General features: G+C 36.9%; 1 protein-coding gene across 1 annotated transcript; it reads left to right on the top strand.

The window, feature by feature from the left end:
• The first annotated feature begins 287 nt into the window (after nt 1-287).
• On the top strand, nt 288-14,344 carry HSPA13 (heat shock protein family A (Hsp70) member 13). Its single transcript, XM_006093702.3, has 5 exons — nt 288-712; nt 2,698-3,038; nt 7,655-7,868; nt 9,902-10,069; nt 11,360-14,344. The coding sequence occupies exons 1-5, from the start codon at nt 529-531 to the stop codon at nt 12,025-12,027; spliced, it is 1,575 nt and encodes a 524-aa protein (XP_006093764.1). The 5' UTR covers nt 288-528; the 3' UTR covers nt 12,028-14,344.
• The last annotated feature ends 10,910 nt before the right edge of the window (nt 14,345-25,254 follow it).

Consider the following 25,254-nt stretch of genomic DNA (forward strand, 5'->3'; position numbering starts at 1 on the left):
TCTCCCAGCCCAGTCAATTACATGTGAATGGTATCTTGTAACAAAAAAATTGAATCCTTCACAGATCAGACATGCCTTGTTACCAATTTATTGCAATCTTGGCTCCAATGTCACTTAATCAGAGAGGTCTTCTTGATCATCTTGTATATAATAGCACCCTGTCTTCACACCATCGGTCTATCCATTCTACCTTGGTTTTGCTTCTTCATAGCACTTATCACCACCTGACCCCCCCCCCCCCCCCCCCCCCCACACACACACACACAATAAGCTAGCGGTCCTCTCTGTCCTTCCGGCGAACTGCGGGAGGCCCAAACTACACTTCCCAGAAAGCAAAGCGGCAGGGCGGTGCTAGAGAGACTTCATACCTCCGGTGGCCCGAGGCGCTTCCGGTTGGATGAGTAAAGTCCAGCCCCTCTACTTGCCTCTCCTCCTCCTGAGCCCAATTGGCTCGGCAGTCCTTGCGTGGGAGGGCGGTTCTGTTGTCCCTGGCAGCAGTTGAATGGAGGTTCTCAGCCTCGCGACCTCATGGTAAAGAAAGTCCTTTCTCTGGTCCGACACGTAGCTTCCCTGGCCGCGTCAGAGCAAGAGAACTACATTTCCCAGGGGTCAGCGGGCCGCCCGGCGGCGTGGGGGCGGCGCCTCCCGTCTGGTACAGTCATCCCAAACCTCTTCGGCGGGACTGTGATGGCCGGAGAGATGACGATCTTAGGTCAGTGCTCCGGGGTCCCTGTCGCTGGTGTGGGCACTGACTAGAGCGTTTGTGGGGAGCCGGGTGGGTGGGGGTGATGGCCACACCCTCTAGATCCAGGTTGCGCAGCAGGAATGGCGCCGAAAAGGTGATTTAGAGGCGGGTTGGGGCTGTTCAGAGAGCCGCTTAGGAGTCGCCTCTAGGATGGCCCAGACCCGGTAGGCCCACCACGTAGGGCGGGCGGCATCCTTCTGCGTCCATCCCAGGGACATCAGGCCTGGGAGCAGTTCTTTCCAAAACAACGTCGATTTCGAATCGTACGTTGAGTTGGGGCCTTCGGACGTGCATCTCCAGCTCCCCTTTGTGGGAGGAGGAGCCCGCTACGCCGGGCCGGGGGCCCCAGCGCGGCTGGGGTTGGAGAGCCAGGCCTCTGCGATGTGCCGCGCTGTGCTCGTTCTGCCAGCCCTGGTTAGAATTCCCCTCCCCGGACAAAGGGGATGAAGTGCTTCTGAAATTCTGCACGTAGGAGCGAGAGGAAAATGGGCTGGGCACTTGGTTTCACTTGGTTGAATTATGTGTTCATGAGGATGAGCTAACAATTAGTAAAAACAGACTCCTACAGATTGACGTTTTAGGTCCTATGTAACATGACGACACAGGAGGTTAGCATAGCTTCCTGAAACCAAATAACTCAACTGTAATATCCGAAGTGACACCTTTCTTCATCGGGCATTTGTCCATACTTGTTTTTCTCATCAGTTAGTAATTACTGAACACCTGCTGTTTGCTAGGAACCGTTCTTGGGGTAGGAGATACAACAGTGAGCAAAACCTGCCTGCAAGGAGCTTCCGCTTATGTTGCCATCAGGTTTACAGGACACAGGACACACTTTGATGCTTCTTCTCTAAATGCTACTTCTGATAGAAGTGTGTCCTTAATTGATATTTCAACCCAGAGAAAGTTCACTATGTTCTGTTATGAATTGACAGTTTAATCTCTAAGCAGCCTTCAAAACCGTTTTCTCCAATTTATCGATTTCATGTTGTTTAAAGAAAAAAGGAGATAAAGGGATAAATACTTTTAAAAAAATATTTTATTGATTTTTACAGAGAAGAAGGGAGAGGGATAGAGAGTTAGAAACATCAATGAGAGAGAAACATGGATCAGCTGCCTCCTGCACACCTCCTACTAGGGATGTGCCTGCAACCAAGGTACATGCCCTTGACCGGAATCGAACCTAGGACCTTTCAGTCTGCAGGCGGACGCTCTATCCACTGAGCCAAACCGGTTAGGGCAGGGATAAATAATTTTAGACTTATAATAAGAGAGGTTTTGCTGTGGAAATTTTAATAATGGAGTTTCTTTTTAATAATGATAACTAAAGCTAATTATAAAGTTATAAATCAAGTATCAGTTGACCAAGAAATTGGATTATATTTAATTTGCTCCAGAAGAATGAGTTTTCCTGTCAATGTCAGCACAATTGTTATTGAAATGTTTTTACTTTTTATTCCTTTATCCACCCATGTGAAATAGATGAATAAGTTTTTTTGTTTTTTTTTAAATATATATTTTATTGATTTTTTACAGAGAGGAAGGGAGAGGGATAGAGAGTTAGAAACATCAATGAGAGAGAAACATCGATCAGCTGCCTCCTGCACACTCCCACTGGGGATGTGCCCGCAACCAAGGTACATGCCCTTGACCGGAATTGAACCCGGGACCCCTCAGTCCGCAGGCCGACGCTCTAGCCACTGAGCCAAACCGGTTTGGCTGAATAAGTTTTTTTGTTTTTCTTGTTACCTCCTTTTAAGTGCTGTCAATTTACAGTGTGAAAAACTTGATGTTTGAGAGAAGTGTTACCATTAGTATTATAAAAGAAAATATTTTGAGAGTGTATTTTTTAGTCTTGTTTCAAAGAGAGATATTAAAGGGACTTTACTATAATAATTTAGCTTATTGTACCAGTTTGATAAGACATATATTTTAATCTGCTTGTATTTCAGGATCAGCTGTCTTGACTCTCCTGTTGGCTGGCTATTTGTCACAACAGTATTTACCATTGCCTACTCCTAAAGTGATTGGCATTGACCTTGGCACCACCTACTGCTCTGTTGGGGTGTTTTTTCCTGGCACAGGCAAAGTAAAGGTCATTCCAGATGAAAATGGCCATATCAGCATACCCAGCATGGTGTCTTTCACTGACCATGACGTTTATGTGGGATATGAAAGCTTAGAGCTGGCAGATTCAAATCCTCAGAACACAATATATGATGCCAAAAGATTCATAGGCAAGATTTTTACCCCAGAAGAGCTGGAGGCTGAGATTGGCAGATACCCATTTAAGGTAAGTAATTAAGCTAAAATCTATTTTAATTTTAGATCAGATTATTGTTTCAAACATATGCTTTGGCAACAAGTTATAAAACTTTTTATTTCAACTGACTCAATTTGCATGGAAGTTATTGTATAACAAGCAATTTCATGGCAGCTCCAGGGTGAGTTAATTCAGTGGCTCCACAGTGCTGTCAAAGACTTAGCATCTTATATTCTTGCTCTGCCATCCTTAGAATGTCACCTAAGTCTTTCATTGTAGCAGGAAGGCTAAGGAAGCCCCATGTACCATGTGGATGGATGGTTATATTCTCTGCATAAGTATACACATATTGAGTGTATACATACTTGTATATGTAAAAAATATCAAATTAGGCATTCTGTTTTATGAGTTGTTTGAAACTTATCAACATGTCATGGCCAATTAGTCAATACATTCACATCATTATCCTTCATGGTTTCATGGAATGACCATTCAAGTACTTAATTACCCAGTTTTTATCAGAATAAATTTTATTTTTTCCCTGGTTTCCCACTAATGTAAGAGCTTCAGTAAGTATCCTTTTATATATATCTTTTTACATTTCTCTGATAACTTCCTAAATTTGAATTCTAGAAGTAGAAATTGATAGGTCAAATGCACACATGTGTTGAGGCTTTTGATTTATATTGACAAATCATGCACCGAAAAGGTTATATGCTCTTAACTACTGTTTTATAGAGTGCCTGTATCTTCACTAGTTATTTTAATCTTTGCCAATAGAAAAGTAAAAAGTGATAGCTTGCATCAATTCCTATTATTTCTAGTGAGGTCAGAGTTAAAAATTACTTTCTTCACATTTTTATTTTCTTTAGTGACACATTTCTTGTACTTTGTCCTATTTTTGGGGGGTGGAGGGTGTTTTATCTTTTCTGATGTCATGAAATACATTTGTGATATGTTTTCAGTAGTTTTTCCCTTTTTTCCTGATGACATAATTTTGTTTTTGAGCAGTTAAGAGTATCAATTTTTTATGTAGTAAAATTGTCTCTTAATGTGTTAAAATGGTTTTGTACTCTTATTGTGCTTACAATGGTTTTCCAATCCTATCCACTTGTATTTTTTTTTTCTAATACTTCTATATGAGTATTTTTTAGGTTTGGATTTTGCTGGGGTTTTTTCTTTTAAACATTGAAATGTTTATTCCATGTAGTGTTTTTCTTGTATACATAATACAAAGTGGGATTTTAAATGATAGGTTTTTAAATACTAGATAGTTATATCAGTGTTGCTTATTTGAATCGATCCATAAAAATTCTCAATTTTTCAATCTATTTCAAAGTAGAAAAAATTCTCCATGCATTTCTTAAGTTTCTTTTTTAGTTTCTTAGGAAACTTTATTATTTATAATCTTATGCAATGATAAAATAATATAAAACTATAAATTTTCTTCTAAGTTATAGTTTGAGGTATATTATTTACTGATCAATAGTTACGTTTTTTTCATTTTTTGTCCATGAGTTTCTAAGTAATCTGATTCTGTTGTTGTTTCTGTTTCATGTGGGCTCTGACAGTACTGGTGTCTTTGAACCTAATTTTAATAGTGTCTGTAGCTTGCTTTTGTATTCATCATATAGGTTTCTTGATTGAAACCTAGATATATAGTATAGAACAGTGGTTCTCAACCTTCCTAATGCCGCGACCCTTTAATACAGTTCCTCATGTTGCTACTTCATCAGGAACTGTATTAAACCATAAAATTATTTTCTTTGCTACTTCATAACTGTAATTTTGCTACTGTTAGGAATCGTAATGTAAATACCTGATATGCAGGATGTATTTAGGCGACCCCTGTGAAAGGGTCGTTTGACCCCCAAAGGGGTCTCGACCCACAGGTTGAGAACCGCTGGTCTAGAATGACTGGGGTTAATACTCTTATAACTCAGAACAGACTAATTCTCTTTACTGTTGATGTTAGTGCAGTCTTCTTGGTGAATCTAGGATAGAATGTTTTAGAATTAATCTAGTTTTTTAAATGGAAACTACATTAGCAGGGATATTGAGCTAATACATATTTTCATGGATACAAGAATGTAACTGATATTTGATTTTTGGCTAAGAACATAATGAAGTACTAAAATTATTCTTGCTGATATGTGCCAGAACATTCTTTCAGTTATCTATTAATTTTGGAACAACTTAATTTTAAGAGGGAAAAAAAAAAGATCCTTAATCACATACATAATTTAGCAACTATTATTCCTTATATTTCATCATCCATTTTTTCTTTAACAGATATATATATATTGAGAATCTTTTATGTTCCAGCTATGTGCTTAGTGATGAATGTTATTTTTCTGTTATCAAAAAACTATGATGTGGATTAATTTTATAGATTTTAAAGTATAACTTTATAACCTCTAATTATAATAAATGTACTTGGTACATTACAAATGAATTTTGTGACCTTGTAAAGGTAAAGGTAAGTTTTGATTAAAGTCCAGTGTGTGTGTGTGTGTGTGTGTGTGTGTGTAAGTTTATATATATGTATGTGTATATATGCTTTTACACTCTTTGCAAATCTTATTCACAGGGTTTTTTTATTGTTTAAAGTATTACGTATGTCTCCTTTTTCCCCAATTGACCACTCCCTGGCCACTCCCAGGACAAGCCCCCACTGCCCCAGTGTCCTTGTCCATTGGTTATGCTAATATGCACGCATACAAGTCCTTTGGTTGATCTCTTACCCCCCCAACCCCCATCCCTACCCTCTCCTGCCTTCCCTCTGTGCTTGGATGGTCTGTTCAGTGTTTCTTTGTCTCTGGATCTATTTTTGTTCATCAGTTTATGTTGTTCATTATATCCCACATATGAGTGAGATCATGTGATATTTATCTTTCTCTGACTGGCTTATTTCACTTAGAATAATGCTCTCCAAGTCCATCCATGCTGTTGCAAATGGTAGAAGTTTCTTCTTTTTTTATAGCAGGTAGTATTCCATTGTGTAGATGTACCACAGTTTTCTAATCCACTCATCTGCTGATGGGCACTTAGGCTGTTTCCAGATCTTAGCTATGGTAAATTGTGCTGCTATGAACAGAGGGGTGCATATGTCCTTTCTGATTGGTGTTTCTTATTTCTTGGGATATATTCCTAGAAGTGGGATTACTGGGTCAAATGGGAGTTCCATTTTTAACTTTTTGAGGAAACTCCATACTGTTTTCCACAGTGGCTACACCAGTCTGCATCACCATCAGTGCAGGAGTGTTCCTTTTTCTCCACATCCTCGCCAGCAGTTGTCCTTTGTTGATTTGTTGATGATAGCCATTCTGACAGGTGTGAGATGGTACCTCGTTGTTTTGATTTGCATCTCTCCGATGATTAGTGACTTTGAGCATGTTTTCATATGTCTCTTGGCCTTCCTTATGTCTTCTTTTAAAAAGTGTCTGTTTAGGTCCTTTGCCCATTTTTTGATTGGATTGTTTATCTTCTTTTTCTTAAGTTGTATGAGTTCCCTGTAAATTTTGGAGATTAAGCCCTTATCAGAGATAGCATTGGAAAACATGTTCTCCCATGTAGTGGGTTTTCTTGTTGTTTTGTGGATGGTTTCTTTTGTGCAGAAGCTTTTTTATTTTGATGTAGTCCCATTTGTTTATTTTCTCCTTAGTTTCCATTGCCCTAGTAGCTGTATTGGTAAAGATATTGCTACGACATATGTCTGATATTTTGCTGCCTATGGAGTCTTCTAGTATTTTTATGGTTTCCCGTCTAACGTTTAAGTCCTTTATCCATTTTGAGTTTATTCTTGTGTATGGTGTAAGTTGGTGATCTAGTTTAATTTTTTGCATATATCTGACCAATTTTCCCAACACCATTTATTGAAGAGACTATCTTGGCTCCATTGTATATTCATGCCTCCTTTGTCAAATATTAATTGAGCATAAGGGCTTGGGTCTATTTCTGGGTTCTCTGTTCTGTTCCATTGGTCAATATGTCTGTTCTTGTACCAGTACCAGGAAGTTTTGAGAACAGTGGCTTTATAATATAGTTTGATATCTGGTATTGTGATCCCTCCAACTTTGTTCTTCTTTCTCAGGATTACTGTGGCTATTTGGGATCTTTTTCATTCCATATGAATTTTTGGAGAGTTTGTTCTAAGCCTGTGAAATATGTCGTTGGTATTTTATTATTTTTATTTATTTATTTTTTAAGATGTAGAGAGTTTTATTTTTTTAAACATATTTGTATTTATTTTAGTAGGAAGGGAGAGGGAGAGAGAGAAACATCAATGATGAAAGAGAATCACCAATCAGCTGCCTCCTGCATGCCCCTAAATGGGGATCCAGCCCACAACCCCAGCATGTGCCCTGACCGGGAATCGAACCATGACCTCCTGGTTAATAGGTCAACGCTCAACCACCGAGCCAAACTGGCCGGGCTGCCATTGGTATTTTAATGGGGATTGCATTGAATCTGTAAATTGCTTTGAGTAGTATGGACATTTTGATGACGTTGATTCTACCAGTCCAGGAGCACGGTATATTCTTCCATTTCTTTATGTCTTCCTCTATCTCTTTTTTCAGTGTCCTGTAGTTTTCCGAGTACAGGTCTTTTACCTCCTTAGTTAAGTTTATTCCTATTATTCACAGGTTTTAAACAAAAATGGAATGGTTGAGTTTTCTGTGACAAGTAATGAGACCATCACCGTTTCCCCAGAATATGTTGGCTCTAGACTACTATTGAAATTAAAGGAAATGGCAGAGGAATATCTTGGAATGCCAGTTGCCAACGCTGTTATTTCTGTACCAGCAGAATTTGATTTAAAACAGAGAAATTCAACAATTGAAGCTGCTAACCTTGCAGGTAATATTACTCTTGCCTGAGTTACATTTTTATCAAAATTTTCTGAGGCTGAAAATTTTCTATAGTAAGATGTATCCCTTTGCAAACCACCTAACTAACTAAGCACATAAACTATATGTCAGGTAAATTAGATGGATTTTGATATAAGTTTGCAAATGATAATTAAGAAAGTCTATAGGACAATATAAAATATATAACTGACAACAACCAGTCAGGCACATGACAAACGCTGCAAGATACCGTGGACACATGTTAGAAACAAGTTTTTTCTTCTAAACTTTCTTTAATGTTAAGACAAATATAATGTTTTTAAAAAGTCTTGAGGTGGGGGAGAATTCATTTAACACCATTCAACAAATCTGAGTGTCTCAATATATATAGTATCTGTTCTCATGGAATTTATATTGAAAAGTTATATCCCTTATATAAATATAAATCTGAACTATATAAACAGACAAATCCTAGTTCTCGTGGACCTTATATTCTACTAGAGGGAAACTCAAAATCAGCACAAAGATAAGTATATTATGGAGTACTTAATATACTTGTTAAGTATTTCTCACCTATAGCATTATTGAGGTTTTGAGCTGGATAATTCTTTCTTGTTGAGGACTGTCCAATGTACTATAGGATATTTTGCAGCATCCCTAGCCTCTACTTACCAGATGCTAACAGAACCCTCACCACCTAAGGGGTGACAATCTTTTTTTTCTCCAGATATTACCAAATGTCCCTGGAGGAGTAAACTGGCCTCTGGTAGGAAACCTAGATAAAAAATCTGAAAGTAACATCCTTTGGGGGGAAAAAAATAAAAAAGGTTAGAGAATAGGGGGTCTTGCAGGTTTTAAAGAGAGTGGTCAGGTAAGCCTCATTGAGAAAATAACATTTAAGCAGATTTAAGAGAAGCAAGGTAGATAGCCAAGGAAATAGGGGAAGTATGTTGCAGGAGAGAGTGAATGGCCAGTGGGGAAGCCACAAAATGGGAATTTGCTATTAAGACGATAGTAAATTAGCCAGTGTGGCCAGGGCAGAGTGAGTGATGAAGTCAGAGAACTAAGGTGAAGGGTATTACGATCTCTGAATAAATTCTTAAGAGTCTGAATAATTTTATGGCTCTTGATACAGAAAGCCTTCTTACTTTCCAGACCACTCGTGTGGCAGTTAGTATGGCAAAAGGGTGGTATTAGTGTAAACAGAATTTTGCAGGTACCCAAACTAAAATCAAAATCAGATTAGCTGTATTTTTTAGATTCACATTTGAGGGTCTTATATTTTAAGTACTCTTTAAAAGTATAATTATAGCTATTAGAGCATCTCATCTAGATTTTTAAAATTATTTTCTGTTTATTCATCTTTCATTTTTAACAGAAGAGCACAGTAAACTTATCTCATTTCCATAGCAGTTTGTTATGATATATAATGATTAAAGTTTTATTGCTCATAAATTCCCAAATAAAATATGACAATGAGAAGAGGCTCAGAATTTTTTTTAAATGAAGTATGAATTAAGAATAGAATATATATTCCACTGAATCTGGGTCTTTATTTTATTCTATTATAATCTTTTAGAATAATTTTAATGATACCTATTTAGAGGAACAATAACATTATGTTAGTTTTATTGGGTTTATGACTGTGCTTTCTCAGTATTACTGAGTGGAGTTTTTTGTACCAGCAGAATTTGATCTTTAGAAGACACTAACATGAGGTTGAGTGAGATTGAATTTCTTAATTGTGTCTTCTCATGAGCTATTCTTTCCTCCAACCCATCTTACAGGACTTTATTGATTTTTTACAGAGAGGAAGGGAGAGAGATAGAGAGCCAGAAACATCGATGAGAGAGAAACATCGATCAGCCGCCTCCTGCACATCTCCTACTGGGGATGTGCCCGCAACCCAGGTACATGCCCTTGACCGGAATCGAACCTGGGACCTTTCAGTCCGCAGGCCGACGCTCTATCCACTGAGCCAAACCGGTTTCGGCAATTTTTGTTGTCCTCATGAGCTATTCTTACCTCCAACCCATCTTACAGGACTGAAGATCTTAAGGGTAATAAATGAACCCACAGCGGCAGCTATGGCCTATGGTCTCCACAAGGCTGATGTCTTTCACGTCTTGGTGATAGATTTGGGCGGAGGAACTCTAGATGTGTCATTACTGAATAAACAAGGAGGAATGTTTCTAACCAGGGCAATGTCAGGTAAGAAAAATATAGAGAGAGTTAAAGAGGTTTAGAAACATTAGCATATGTAATGTGTGAAGTGTTTAATTTTTTTCAGTATTCTTTGACTTTATTTTGGTAATCTGTATATGTAATTTTATGCCTCCATTTATATGTATTTACAAAACTTGACTGTGCATCCTATAAGTCAGATAAATAGACTGCCAGTGGTAGCTCACTGAGCCAATGCTTTTCATGGCTATGGTAAAGGGAATAGAAGGAAAGAAATTCTTTTAAAATGAAGTGTGATCAGTTGATTTCACTAGGTAATCTGTTTCACAAAATAGATATCTTTAGTATTCTTTAGGAAGTGATAGGATTTTGATTCTAAATCTTTTTAAAAGGTTTTTGTTTTAATTTAGCATAAGGGATGAATAAGCCTGTTTGAAAAGTGGAGCTGTAAGTTATAAGTAGTCTAACTTCTGCATTTGACTTCCTCCTAACTGGACTCTCTTTAGAATGAAGTTTAGTGCTGGGGATTTATATTCTATTACTCTTTTCTTTTTAAGTTATTTTTTTTCCTGCTTTTCAGCTCTTAGCCATACAAGCAAAGGATTTTTTTTTTTTAAGATAAAATGCCTGTTGGTACGTTTTAATTATAAGAAGGACTTTCTTCTTAGGAAGTGTTTCTAAATTGTTACTTAAAAGCCTATCTGTGTTCTCAATCTATTTTCTGAAAAAACTATTTGATATCATTAAGAGATACTTCCTTTTACATCATTTAAAAAAATTAACCCAGATGTGCACTGTTGTTGTTTTTTGTTTTTGTTTTTGGGGGGTTTTTTTATAAGTAGGAATATAGCCAAAGGAGAGTATTGGTAATTTCCTGGGGCTGGGATGTGGAAAGGCATAGAGGTTTTTTTTTTTTTTTTTCTTTTGTTCTTAGGAAGGGAGAGAGAGAGAAAAACAACATGATGTGAGATAGAAACATCAATTGGCTGCCTCCTGCACACACCCGAACCAGGGATCAAACCTGCAACCTGGGTACATGCCCTGACTGGGGCAGGGCATGGAACCCGCCACTTTCTGATGTACAGAACATTGCTCTACATCAGCCATGGCTGCACTGTTTTGTTCATAGTACGCATTCGAGTTAAAGTCATCTCAACCCTGTTATTTTTAATCATTCTTTGTATGAATAAAATCTTAAAATCTTCAATACAGACTTTGTTACTCCAATAAAATTATATTTATACATACATGCTGAATAAGTACATGTATATACACATATATGAATAACTATAATATAAACTTTTATTTTTAACTTAGGAAACAATAAACTTGGAGGACAGGACTTCAATCAGAGATTGCTTCAGTACTTATATAAACAGATCTATCAAACATATGGCTTCCTACCCTCTAAGAAAGAGGAAATTCACAGATTAAGACAAGCTGTGGAAATGGTCAAATTAAATCTGACTCTTCATCAATCTGCTCAAATGTCAGTGTTACTAACGGTAGAGGAAAAGGACAAGAAGGAAACTCCGAGTAGTGACACTGAACTGTCAAAGGACAGACTGTCCCCAGCAGATGGCCACCATGTGAGCAGCATGTTTGGAGCTGGCCTTTCTGAAAAGAAAAGTGGAGAAAGTCAGGTTTTATTTGAAACAGAAATATCACGGGAGCTCTTTGACACCCTAAATGAAGATCTCTTCCAGAAAATACTGGTACCCATTCAGCAAGTATTGAAAGAAGGCCACCTGGAAAAGACTGAAGTTGATGAGGTGGTTTTGGTTGGGGGCTCTACTCGTATTCCTCGAATCCGTCAAGTCATTCAGGAGTTCTTTGGAAAGGATCCCAACACGTCTGTAGACCCTGACCTGGCAGTGGTGACGGGAGTGGCTATCCAAGCAGGGATTGATGGAGGTTCTTGGCCTCTTCAAGTCAGCGCTTTAGAAATTCCCAATAAGCATTTACAAAAGACCAATTTCAACTGAATTTTGGAAGAATGATTATTTGTGATCTTATCAGACCACCTCCTCAAAAAAAAAAAAGTGTCTAAACTATCTCAAAAATTTACCTAAAAGGCAACATTTAGATATACAAAATTTACATAACATTTGTTTTAAGATTTAATGTGACCATATTGATCCTGTTTGATTTTGGAGAGGTCCCATTCCTGAAATACGTCTAAAATGATAGAATAGGAGCATGGATGGCTATATTTTCTGGATTCTGGAAGTAGATAACCATATGCACTTAAAATTGTTTTCTGTGAACATTGTCTACTGCCAATTAATTTACTTGATTATCACATGTAACTAATAATTTGAACTATACTTGAAGGACAGTGTTGATGTCAGGTATTAGCATTGGCTGGGAGATAGAAGTATTAATATAAGCTATATATGTGATATTCAATAATTGCCATATTATATAACAAAATTACTTTCACAGATTCAATACCCCATTATGTATCTATTCATGTAATCTGCATTCTCCAGATTTTTAAAATATATTCACTGGATATATTTCTCTTTCTGAAATAGCTATAGATTTATTCAAATGTTCCAATACTAGATAGTAGAAAATACCCAATTTATATATTCTAGTTCCTTTATCTACTGTGCATCATTCGCTGCTTAGATTTCCATGATTCTGCCTGGTTAGCAAACAATGGGGCGTTTTTAATAGCCTTTTTAAAATACATTCATGTGACAAAACCATCGTTACTGTCAGTTTTTGTTATTCAAGATTTTTGCAGACATTGATAAATAGCAGGAATTAGCTACAGTATTTGTTTTATGTTTTTGTTTTGTTTCTTTGCTTATTTTCAGTTAGTCCTGGGTAATGTAGCTGGTATCTGATTCAGTTTTACTGAGATTTTTCCCCATATTTAGTTTTGAATGAGGAAAAATATGCTCACTTATAAAAACCTTGCTATTATTTCCTACTGTCATTTTAAAATAGTCACACTTGGACAATTTTTAGCCTTAAGGTTAGTGTATGAAGAGATAAAAAGATCCATGGATATTGGAAGTAATGTGGAAATCTAATATGGAAGGCAATGTGAAAAATTTCTACCAATCAGTATTAGTAGCAGTTTTGTTTTGGTCTATTTCCTTTTAGGAAAGCTACAGGGACCAAGAAAGAAAATATAGCAGTTTTGTTTCTGTGATGCTCATATTTTTTCCTTAATAGAGGCATGCTTCATATCATTATTAAAAAATTATATTCTGGTCAATATTTTTGTTAAATTTTGTCTGCTTTATCCATTGTTGAATTTGACAGGATGTTGAATTTTCAGTTACTGAAAAAGAACTGAGTAAACTCATTTCAGGAACATCAGAACATTTCAACTTCTCAATAAAAAGCTAAATGTTAACACTTTTTTGCAGATCTATAAAACTTCCTTAGCAATGAAATTTCAAACACTTTGTGTACAGAAAATGTCTGAAGTAGATAGAAAAATATAAAATGTTTGTTGATGTATTTTATTTTAGAACTAATGGAGAAATGCCAAAGATGAAACCTTCACTGCATTATGAAAATATTCAAGTGTTCTCTTGGACTTCATATAAATCTTTAATAGATTTTAAAACTGAAAACAATCTTTTTATGCAGCTCTTTAAAGTGTTCAATTTCTCAAAATCTCTACATACAGGATCAGCTTTAACCTAAAGCATTTTAAGATTTTTTTTTAAAACTTGAATTTCTCCAAAATAAGAGATAGTTTAGGACAATCTGATAATATTTTTTTAGAGGAAACAATTTGCAAAATAGGGCAATGACTCTCATACTCTAAAATTGGAATTTAAATAACTTGATTGTGTCTGAAAATTATGATGGCAGTGTTGGAATTGGGGCAATAGTTTAGCATATTCTCTAGTATAGTTTCAACTTTAAAAGATGAAGTAATGTCTGTCTTCAATCATTTTAGCAGGCTATATATAGACGACATCAATGTAGCTTATTTAAAAGATAAAAATGGATTCTGAAAGTGATCATTTATGTATAACAATCTGAAGACATTCTTCATAAACATTACATTTTAGCTATACAACTAGCTAGTGTTTTTTGAGGTATATAACTTTTAAAATATTAGATGTCTTGTATAATTAGATTATGTGAATGAGTAATTTATTTTGTATCAGGAATGTTTTGGTACTGTGTTTTCACTCAAACCACTGATGTATCTACGGATATTACTGTGTAACATGTATTGTACATAACAGATTGTGCCTCTTAAATTTGTGTGTATACAGGTCATTCATATTTTAATGTAAATAAATATGACTTTGCAGTTTGTTTTAAGCTATACTCTATTTTTTCCATTTAGGCCTAGACCTGAGTCCTTTTCTGAGGTATATAAATAAGAAAGGAAGTGGGGTTAGAGCTGACCTGGCATGTGACCTCAACAGCTGTTTCCTAGTTCCCTGCATCCTGGTTGTCTCTGCAACTGCTTACTTTTCTGCTTATTTCCCTGACTTAGAAGTATATTATATAAACACTGTCCATAATTCTGAATACCTGTTCATGAGTCCTAACTGTAGTGGAGCCAACACCTAAACTAATCTAATTGGTTAATAAATAATCCTGTATAGTAGGCTACTGTAATCCTTTGGTTGATGGTTAATACTTATAATTTTCGAATAAAGTTTGATCATTTTTTGTACAAAAAAAACTATTTTTTAGAGAAGTTTATTAGATTACTGTAGTCTTTTCAAGTGAGCCCTTAAATATAGTAGACTTGACTATCTTCATTGCTAATTCCTGTGATTCCTTCATTGTTATTTTAACTACCATTACTCAAATATATGAGGAAATATAGGGACATTTTCGTATTTATTTCATTTAACACGTATACAGTTCCTCATTGGGATAGGCAGCCTCTAATGAGGCTTCTCATGAACCCAACCTCCCAGCAAGATTTGACGACTCACTGCTAATGATCAGAATAGGGCAGAAGTGCTTGGGATGTCACTTCTGAAACTGGATTATAATAAGACTGGTTTCTCTGTTGGATGCATGCACTCTAGCTTGCTGTAAAGAAGACCAGGCTATTCTGCTGGTGAATACAGACAGGGAAGAAGCCCTGGAATATGAGAGTCATATGTATGTGAACAGGCACCCAGCTAATACCACCTTCCAGCTATGTGGGAGCCTGACCACTCTCTAGGCAGAGCTCCAGATGATTCAGCCACAGTTGAAATTTGAATGTAATCTCATGAGAGATCTTAAAGCAGAATCGCCTAGCTAAGTGGTTTCCAGATCCCTAATTCATGTAAACATAATATATTTTTGTTTTAAGCTACTATTTTATTAATTTGTTTTTCAGCAATAGATAATAGAGTGTTTACTATGTACCAAGACTGTTCTAAATATGTTAGTAATACCAATTTCGTTTTATTTTCACAAATTCATGAGTAGATGCTATTATTATCCCCATTTTCAGATAGGGAAATTAAAAGCATGGATCTAATTTCCCTAGGATTATTCAGCTAATAAGTAGAATCATGATTCATTTCCAGTCAGTGCTTAACCCCAATACTGTGCTTCCTTAAACAATCCATAATACACTCCCATAGTACTTTTTCTGTTCAGTACTAAACTGTTGGATGGTATCCATGAAAGACCGTTCATTTACTAGATGTTAAAATTGAAGGTTTAGTGTTATTTAATCCTTTCCATTTCTGACAAGCAAAGATTTTATAAATAGAAAATAGAGATAATAGTACTACTTTGTTGGGTTTTTGTGAGTATCTGGCACATAGAAAATGCTAAATATTACGAATGGATGGAAATGGTAGAAAGATAAGGAAATGAACAAAGAAGCTCAGTGACTTGCCAATTTTTCATGGGATTGTAAGAAAATGCCAGAACAAAATTGGTTAATATTTTCCGATATTCTCAAGATCCTGATTCTCTGGGTCTAAAATTTCTGTAAGTTATTGAGAATTCTCCTGATAAAATATGAAAGAAAATAAATTTGACTTGGTAAAACATTTATTTACTTGTTTAAAGAAGAAATAGTTTGCCTCACATTAAGTTTTTTGGATGTCAAAGCAGGAACAAATGGAGCATGTTTTACACTCATTAACTATTATTTGGTTTACCTAAAATACCTCCTAAAATATTTCAAATTATATAGTACTTGTAACTTTATAACAATATATTACTGTATATTTATTTATATATAAAGCACATAAAGACACATTTTTCCTGTTGAGTTCATCCGGTCACATTAAATTTTCTAACATGGATCATATAGTAATGGAAACTGGAAATTGAATGTGCTATTAGTTGTAATGACTAACCCTCCTTTGTCTCCTAAGTTGCTAATATAATATTGTCACAATAATAAAGACTTTGTGGCAAAAAGTAGTAGTGGCAGACCCTGCTAAATGCTATTGCAATATATTTTCTAATCATTCTTCTAGAACCCAGTTTTTTTGGAGCAGGAACAATCTACTTCTTTATAACTCTTTCCCAGCTTCTTTTGCAACTAAGTATAGCTACATGACATAATTCTGACTGCTGAGATATAAGCATAAATTACTGGGTAGAAACCATAGGTTTTTTTTTTTTTAAGTTTACACATTTGGATAATACAAACATCTTCTCACCATTCCTTTCTTCTTGGAATGCAGACATGATGCTGTAAGATAAAGCAATGAGATTGCAATTACCAACCAGCAGACATGCTCTGGATGGTGGAGCAAAGGATAGAAGCAGCCCAGTGGGGTTATGGAGCTACTCTAGCCAACTTTGTCCTCTCTACCTTAGGACTTCTTTCTACCTGAGAAAATAAGCCCCTTATTTGTTTACATTTCTTTTTTTGTTTGGTTTGGCTTTCTTCCTTCCGTTTTTAAACTTCTGACCCTAATTTTGTGGTTATAATTTGGTTAAATTGTCATATGTTGAGCTTCTGCTTCTATCCAAGATGGAATAAAAAGGAAATAATCCAACTAAAAAATCAGATAATATATAAAACAAGTTTTCAAGACCATACACATTCGTGGCAAACATTAATTCTTGTCTATTACTGCTGCAAAATTATAGATATGACAATACAGGAAAGCAGGAGGCTATTCTGTAATACCTGGAAAAGGTTGTACTATTGCTCAGGAGAGAGAATGAGAAGCAGATGCTCAGAGGAAATTAGCAGTGACTGAAGTTGCATTAATATGTATGATTAGTTCCCGTTGAACTCCACCCTCACACATTCCAGATCATCATTTTAGTCTCACTCTCTGATCACATTACATTTTCTACTATGTATATGAGTTGAAAATAGCAATAAACCAAAAATTATTCACAAGTGTAGTAATAATGACATGAGTTTTATAAACATGAATTAAAAAATTGATCCTATGTCAGTTCCCTTGGCACATAAAGAATGCATGTGTTGCCCTGACTGGTTTGGCTCAGTGGATAGAGAGTCGGCCTGCGGACTGAAGTGTCCCAGGTTTCATTCTGGTCAAGGGCATGTACCTTGGTTGCAGGCACATCCCCAATAGGGGGTGTGCAGGAGGCAGCTGATCAATGTTTCTCTCTCATCGATGTTTCTAACTATCCCTCTCCCTTTCTCTCTGTAAAAAATCAATAAAATATATTAAAAAAAAAATGCATGTGTCACTTCTAAATGTTTTGGAGCAAAGGTTTTTCAAAATTTTCACAAACATTTTTCAATTTATGAACTAATTTTACACATTGCCTATATGATTATTTATTAATTTTATTTTTTATCTTATTTTATTGTTGACAGTATTACAGAAGTCTTCCATTTTCTCCCTTTTTGCCCCTCACCACCCAACTCCTATCCCACCCCAGGTCTCCTACCCCATGCTATTGTGTCTGTCCATGGGTTATGCATATATGCATACTAGTATATGTTGTTTGGATAATCTCTTCCTGTCCCCTACTCTTAACCCCTCTCCCACTGAGTTTTGTTATTCTGTTCCATGCTCCCATACCTCTGGACATATTTCATTCATGAGTTTATTTTGTTCTTTAGATTCCACTTAAAAGTAAGATCATGTGATATTTGTTTTTCTCTAACTGGCTTATTTTGCTTAGCATAAGAGTCTCTAGATCCATCCATGCTGTCTCAAAGGGTAAAAGATCCCTCTTTTTTACAGCTGCATACTATTCCACTGTGAAAATGTACCACAGCTTTTTTTATTCACTCATCTACTGTTGTATCGTAAATCAGCGAGTGAGATACAAGATGCCTTAGCAGTGGTTCTCAACCTTGGCTGCACATTAGAATCACCTGGGAATCTTTTTAAAATCCTGATTTCTGGGCCTCATCCTCTGGAAATTCTGTTTCTTTGTTATGGGGGTGTGGGGCCACACATTAGTACAAGAAACAGAATTTCGGGAGGATGAGCCCAGAAATCAGGATTTTAAAAAGATTCCCAGGTGATTCTAATGTGCAGCCAAGGTTGAGAACCACTGCCTTAGAGCCAATTAATTAGGAGTCATTTATTGCGCACGGCCCAGAGGGAGGTGTTTCTTCCAAATCTCTGAGCACAGACACAGAGGAAGTTTCCCATATTTATACCTTTCGGGCTCTCTGTCTACAGATTTTACAAAGGGCTCTGTGTGAGTTATTGTTACAGTTTGTAATCTTGGATACATAAAGAACAAACATTTGGCATAAAAATATGGGAATTATTATCAGTATTAGTCCATTACGTTAGATGGCTAGCTTGCAAGGTCAGACAGTTAAGTTTTTATCTTTTTCTATTATTCAAACTAAAACAGTTATTCTACAGAATAAGAGACAGTCTAAAAAATGACAGAGTTTACAGAACAAGGGACTATCTAACAATAGCAGAGAATTTCAAACAGCAGTTTTTATACAATATGGAGGTTACTATACTTCACTACTAATGGGCACTTGGGAGATTTCCAGATCTTAGCCATTGTAAATAACACTGCTATGTACATAGGGATACATATATACTTTCTGATTGGTGTTTTGGGATTATTAGGATATATTCCCAGAAGTGGGATTGCTGGGTCAAACAGGAGATCCATTTTTTTTTAATCTTTATTGTTGAAAGTATTACATATATACCCTCTTTTCCCCCATTAACCCCCTCTAGCCCATCCTCGCCTGCTGCCCCAGGCGTTCACCACCCTATTGTCTGTGTTCATGGGTTATGCATATATGCATACAAGGTCTTTGGTTGATTACCTCCCACCCACCCACCCTCTCGTGCATTCCCTCCAAGATTCCTCACTCTGTTCCATGCTTTAATGTCTCAGGATTGACTCTGCTTATCAGTTTATTTTGTCAATGACTAGTAGATTTCACACATGGATGAGATCATGTGATATGTTTCTTTCTCTGACTGACTTATTTCACTTAGCATGATACTCTCGAGGTCCCTCCAGGCTGTCTCAAAGGGTAAGAGATCCCTATTTTTCACTGCTGCAAAGTATTCCATGGAATAAATGTACCACAGCTTTTTTATCCACTCATCTACTGATGGGCACTTGGGCTGTTCCCAGATCTTAGCTATTGTAAATTGTGCTGTTATGTACATATGGGTGCATAATTCTTTCTGATCAGTGTTTTGGGGTTTCTAGGATATATTCCCAGAAGAGGGATTTCTGGGTCAATCAGAAGTACCATTTTTAATTTGAGGAAACTCCATATGGTTTTTCATAGTGGCTGCACCAATCTGCATACCCACGAGCAGTGAACCAGTATTCCTTTTTCTCCATATCCTCGCCAGTACTTGTTGTTTTTTGATGATAACCATTCTGACAGATGTGAGATGATATCTCATTGTTGTTTTAATTTGCATTTCTCTGATAATCAGTGACTGAACATTTTTTCATTATCTTGGCTATTTGTATGTCCTCTTTGGAGAAATGTCTATTCAGGTCTTCTGCCCATTTTTTAATTGGATTGTTTGTCTTCCTTTTGTTGAGTTGTATGAGTACTTTATATATTCTGGATATTAACCTCTTATCAGATGTATCATTGGAAAATATGTTCTTCCATCCAGTGGGTTCCTTTTAATTTTGATGGTGGTTTCTTTTGCTGTGCATAAGTTTTTTATTTTGTTGTCCCATTTGTTTATTTTCTCCTTAGTTTCCTTTGCCCTGGGAGATGTATCCATAAACATGTTGCTACATGAGATATCTGCGATTTTATTACCTATGTTTTATGCTAAGATTCTTATGGTTTCATGCCTTACATTTAAGTCTTTTATCCATTTTGAGTTTATTCTTGGTGTAAGTTGGTAGTCTAGTTTCATGTTTTTGCATATGTCCAGTTTTCCTAACACCATTTGTTGAAGACTATCTTTACTCCCTTGGATGTTCTTGCTTTGTTTGTCAAATATCAATTGACTGTAATGGTGTGGGTCAATTTTGGGGTCTCTCTTCTGATCCATTGGTCTATATGCCTGTACTAGTGCCAATACCAGACTGTTTTGGTTATAATGGCTTTGGAGTATGGTTTAATATGCAGCATTGTGATCCCTCCTGCTTCGTTATTCTTTTTAAAAATATATATTTTATTGATTTTTTACAGAGAGGAAGGGAGAGGGATAGAAAGTTAGAAACATCGATCAGCTGCCTTCTGAACACCCCCTGCTGGGGATGTGCCCACAACCAAAGTACATGCCCTTGACCAGAATCGAACCTGGGACCTTTCAGTCCACAGGCTGACACTCTATTCACTGAGCCAAACCGGTTACAGCTGATTTGCTAATTTTTATTGAGGATTTTAGCATCTGTGTTTTTTCTTTGTAGTGGCTTTATCTGGTTTTGGAATTAGAATAATGCTGGCTTTGTAAAAAGAGCTTGGAAGTGTTCCTTGCTCTTGAATTTTTTGGAATAGTTTGAGGAGGATGGGTGTTAGTTCTTTTTGAATGGTTGTTAAAATTCACCTGTAAATCCATCTGGCCCAGGAATTTTGTTTGCTGGAAGTTTTTAAATTACTACTTCAATTTCCTCAGTTGTTATTGGCCTATTCAGGTTTTCTGATTCTTCCTGATTGAGTTTTAGAAGATTGTATGTCTCTAGGAATTTGTCAGTTTCATCTAGGTTGTCAGCTTGTTGGCATATAGTTGTTCATATTATTTGCTTACAATCCTTTGTATTTCAGTGGAGTCCGTTGTTATATCACCTTTTTCATTTCTGATTTTATTTATTTGGGTCCTCTCTCTTTGTTTCTTGATGAGTCTGGCTAGGGGTTCATGAATCTTATTTATCTTTTCAAAGAACCAGCTCTAGGATTTATTGATATTTTGTACTTTTTTTAAGTCTCTATGCCATTTATTTCCACTCTGATCTTTATTATTCCCTTCTTTCTACTTCCTCTGGACTTTTCTTGCTGTTCTCATACTAATTCATTCAGTTGTAGGATTAAATATTTTAATAATCCTTTTCTTGTTTTTGAGGTAGGCCTGTAGTGATATGAACTTCCTCTCAGGACTGCTTTCACCATGTCCCACGGGTTTTGGGTGGTTGTGTTTATTTTCATTTGTTTCCAGGAAGTTTTTAATTTCTTGCTTGATCTCATTGGTAACCCATTCATTGTTTAATAACATGCTATTTAGCCTTCATGCATTTGAGTGTTTTTTATTCCAGTTGACTTCTAACTTCTTGCCATTGTTATTTGAGAAGATACTTAATATTATATCAATCTTCTTGAATTTGTATAGACTTGTTTTATGCCCTACTATGTGAGCTATCTTTGAGATGTTTCATGTGCACTTGAGAAGAATGTATATTCTGTTGTTTTGGGGTTAAATGTTTTGTAAATATTGGTTAGATCCATCTAATCTACTGTGCCATCTAAGGCCTCTGTTTTGTCTGGAAGATTTATCCAGTCATGTCAGTGGAGAGATAAAGACTCATACTATGACTGTATTTCTGTCAATCTCTCTCTTCAAGTCCATCAAGAGTTTTTTTTTTTTTGTTTGTTTGTTTATTTTTTTATACTTGGGTGTTCCTATATTGGGTGCATAAATGTTTAAAATGTTTATATTTTCTTGTTGAATCATTCCCTTTAGTATTATGAAGTTGCCTTCTTTGTCTCTTGTTGTGGCCTTTTTTTTTGAAGTCTATTTTGTCTGATCTGAGTATTGCTACCCCAGATTTTTTCCCCTTTCCATTTGCATGGAATATATTTTCCATCCCTTCACTCTCAGTCTGTGTGTATCTTTTGTTCTGAGGTGGGTCTTTTGTAGATAGCATATACACTGAGTGGCCAGATTATTATGACCACCTGATGTTTGTAGGCAAATTAGCTATAATTTCGCGCTGAAGTTGCTAGAGGGCCAGACCATTATAAACGTCTGAATAGCACAACATACCTAAGTATCGTTGCTGATCAAGTTCATCCTATCATGTTGATGGTGTATCCCCATGGAGATGGCTTCTTCCAACAAGACAATGCACCATGCCACGGTTCTCATATTTTGCAGGAGTGGTTTCAAGAACATGAGGGAGACTTTACCTTGCTTAGGTGGCCCCCACAATCACCAGATCTCAACCCAATTGAGCATTTGTGGGACGAAGTTAAAAGAGCCATCAGGCAGCTGTTTCCACAACCATCAAATCTCACAGAACTGGATAGTGCTATTCATCAGGCATGGTGTTAGATTTCTCGCATCACCTTTCAACATCTCGTGGAGTCAATGCCAAGAAGAATCACCGAAGTATTGAAGGCAAAAGGTGGCCCAACGAATTACTGATGGGGTGATCCTAATAATCTGGCTGGTCATAATAATCTGGCCACTCAGTGTATATGGGTCATGTTTTCTTATCCATTTTGACTTCATAATTTAATTCATTTATATTTAAGGTTATTATTGATGGGTATTTATTTATTTATTGCCATTTTTATTTGCTTTATCCCTATGATCCTTTTTCTCTCCTTTTCTTCTTAAAGCAGTCCCTTTATCATTTCTTGCATTGCTGGTTTAGTGGTAATGTACTCTTTTAACTATTTTTTGTCTGGAAAACTATTTATTTTACCTGCAATTTTAAAGGATACCCTCATTCAATAAATGGTCTTGGATTTAGTCCCTTGCTTTTTATTACTTTGAGTACTTCATGATACTCCCTTCTGGCTTGATGTGTTTCTATTGAGAAGTCAGCTGACATTTCAATGTGAACTCCTTTGTAGGTAATTTTCTCTCTCTCTTGCTGCCTTTAAGAGTCTTTCTTTGTCTCTAACTATTGCTATTTAATTATTAATTGTCTAGGTGTGGGTCTCTTTGGGCTTGTTTGGGACTTTCTGTGCCTCTGGAACTTGTGTGACATTTTCCTTCACTAGAGTGGGGAAGTTTTCTGTCATTATTTCTTTAAACAGGTTCTCTATTTCTTGCTCACCCTCTTCCCTTTCTGGTATTCTTATAATGTGAATATTGTTATGTTCCATGTTGTCCTAGAGCTCCCTTAAACTATCTTACTACTTTATAATTTTTTTTCTATTTGCTGCTCTAATTGAGTATTTATTTCTACCTTGTCTTCCAAATAGCTGATTTGATCCTCTGCTTCATCCAATCTACTTTTAATACCTTCCAGTGTGTTCTTCATATCAGATATATCATTCTTCATTTCTGTATGGTTCTCATTCATGGCCTCTATTTCCCTTTTCATGCTGTTGCACTAAGTTCCTTATGCATCTTTATAACCATTACTTTGAACTCTATGTCTGATAGGTTGCTTGCCTCAATCTCATTTAGTTCTTTTTCTGGAGAATCCTTCTTTTCTCTCATTTGGGGGTTGTTTCTTTGTCTCCCCATTTTAGCTGTCTCTTTGTATTTGCTTCTATGTATTAGATAGAACTGTTTTGCCTCTCAGTCTTTGTGGGATGGCCTTATATAGAAAGTGTCTTGAAGGGTTCAATGACATTCTCTTTGTTCACCTCAGCTGAATGTTCCAGGAATATCTCTTGTGTGTGAAGTTTGGGCTCTCCTGTTGTAATTGGGACTTGATAGTTGATGTCCCATGTTTAGGAGGGATCTCCCCTCTGATTTTCTACCAGTGAAGTTCAACCCCAGTGTTGCTGTGCCAGCTGTTATACAGGTGCTTTGGGTCCGCTCTTTGTGGGGATTGCTGGATTTTTCTTTGATGCTGTTGAATCTGGTCCCTTGGTGTGTCTATCCTGGGTTTCCTAGGAGCTTCTCTTATGCAGGTGAATGTGAATCACTCTCCTTTTATGGCCATGGGCAACCACATTGAGTTCCAAGAGGTTGAATCTCCTAGTAGTTCAGTGGTCAGGGACTCCAAACCTAGAGGCTTGGTCTACATTTAGTTTTGCACCTTGATTTTCCATATTCTGAGCTGTACTCCCTTCCCCAACAGAGCTGGACCAGCAGATGTCAGGTGTAGTTACCTAGGGTCCTGCTGGCATTCACCTCCCTGTGCTGTCTGGGGTAGTGTCTGCAGCAGGGACCCAAACTGCTGTTTCTGACTAATTAGGTCTGGCAAAGTCTCAAAGCCTCCAGAGACCCACCTCTGACTGCAGACTGATTGGATTCAGTCTGGAATAGCCTCAAGCAATCATCCATGGGTGGGGTGAGAGGTTTTCCAGCAGGTTGCAGCAATTGTTTCTTCCTGGAGACAAATTGTTATTCTCAGTCTCTTAATGGGCATCTGAAACTCCCCATGGTGGGACGAAAGAATTTCCAATAAGGTTGGTCAACTGACTTCCTCCCAGGCAAATACCGCCTCAATAGCAAAGCTTTGACTGAGAAAGATGACCACCCCAGAGGTCCAATCTCTGGCTTATGCTTACACAGCTCCAGTCCACTCTGACCCCTCTGTGCCGGAGCCCTAGGTGAGCAGCCGCTACTTGAAATTTATGCATTGGCCCTTTAAGAGGGCGCCTGCATTTCCAGCTATCTCTGCCTGGCAGACAGCAACCCTGCTAGTTTTTATAGCCACATGTTACGTGGGTATCTTTCTCAGTTCTGGTGCTCTCTGGTATCTCCAATTTGGGGATTAGATCCCAGAGTTCTCAGTGGTAACCCCTGACCTTTATATCTATTCTTTCCTCACTGAGTTACAAACTGCCAGTCAATCAACTTCACTCTGACTGATTCCAAACCAAACTCATTGTTTAGTCCTATTCTTTCATACCTATAGATAATTCTTATATTTTATTTTAGATATCAGTGAAACATCTCTTCCCCAATAAATGTTGCTAAGAAGATGACAAAACAAACATAAATCTGTCTCACAAG

The sequence above is a fragment of the Myotis lucifugus genome, unplaced genomic scaffold (assembly GCF_000147115.1).
Source record: "Myotis lucifugus unplaced genomic scaffold, Myoluc2.0 scaffold_120, whole genome shotgun sequence".
In the NCBI taxonomy this organism is placed as follows: domain Eukaryota; kingdom Metazoa; phylum Chordata; class Mammalia; order Chiroptera; family Vespertilionidae; genus Myotis; species Myotis lucifugus.

Excerpts from the sequence above, each read along its gene's own strand:
- HSPA13 (XM_006093702.3), top strand. The coding sequence starts at position 529 with ATGGTAAAGAAAGTCCTTTCTCTGGTCCGACACGTAGCTTCCCTGGCC. Across the intron at positions 713-2,697 it reads CGGAGAGATGACGATCTTAG|GATCAGCTGTCTTGACTCTC; the intron begins GTCAGTGCTCCG and ends CTTGTATTTCAG. Across the intron at positions 3,039-7,654 it reads TTGGCAGATACCCATTTAAG|GTTTTAAACAAAAATGGAAT; the intron begins GTAAGTAATTAA and ends TATTATTCACAG.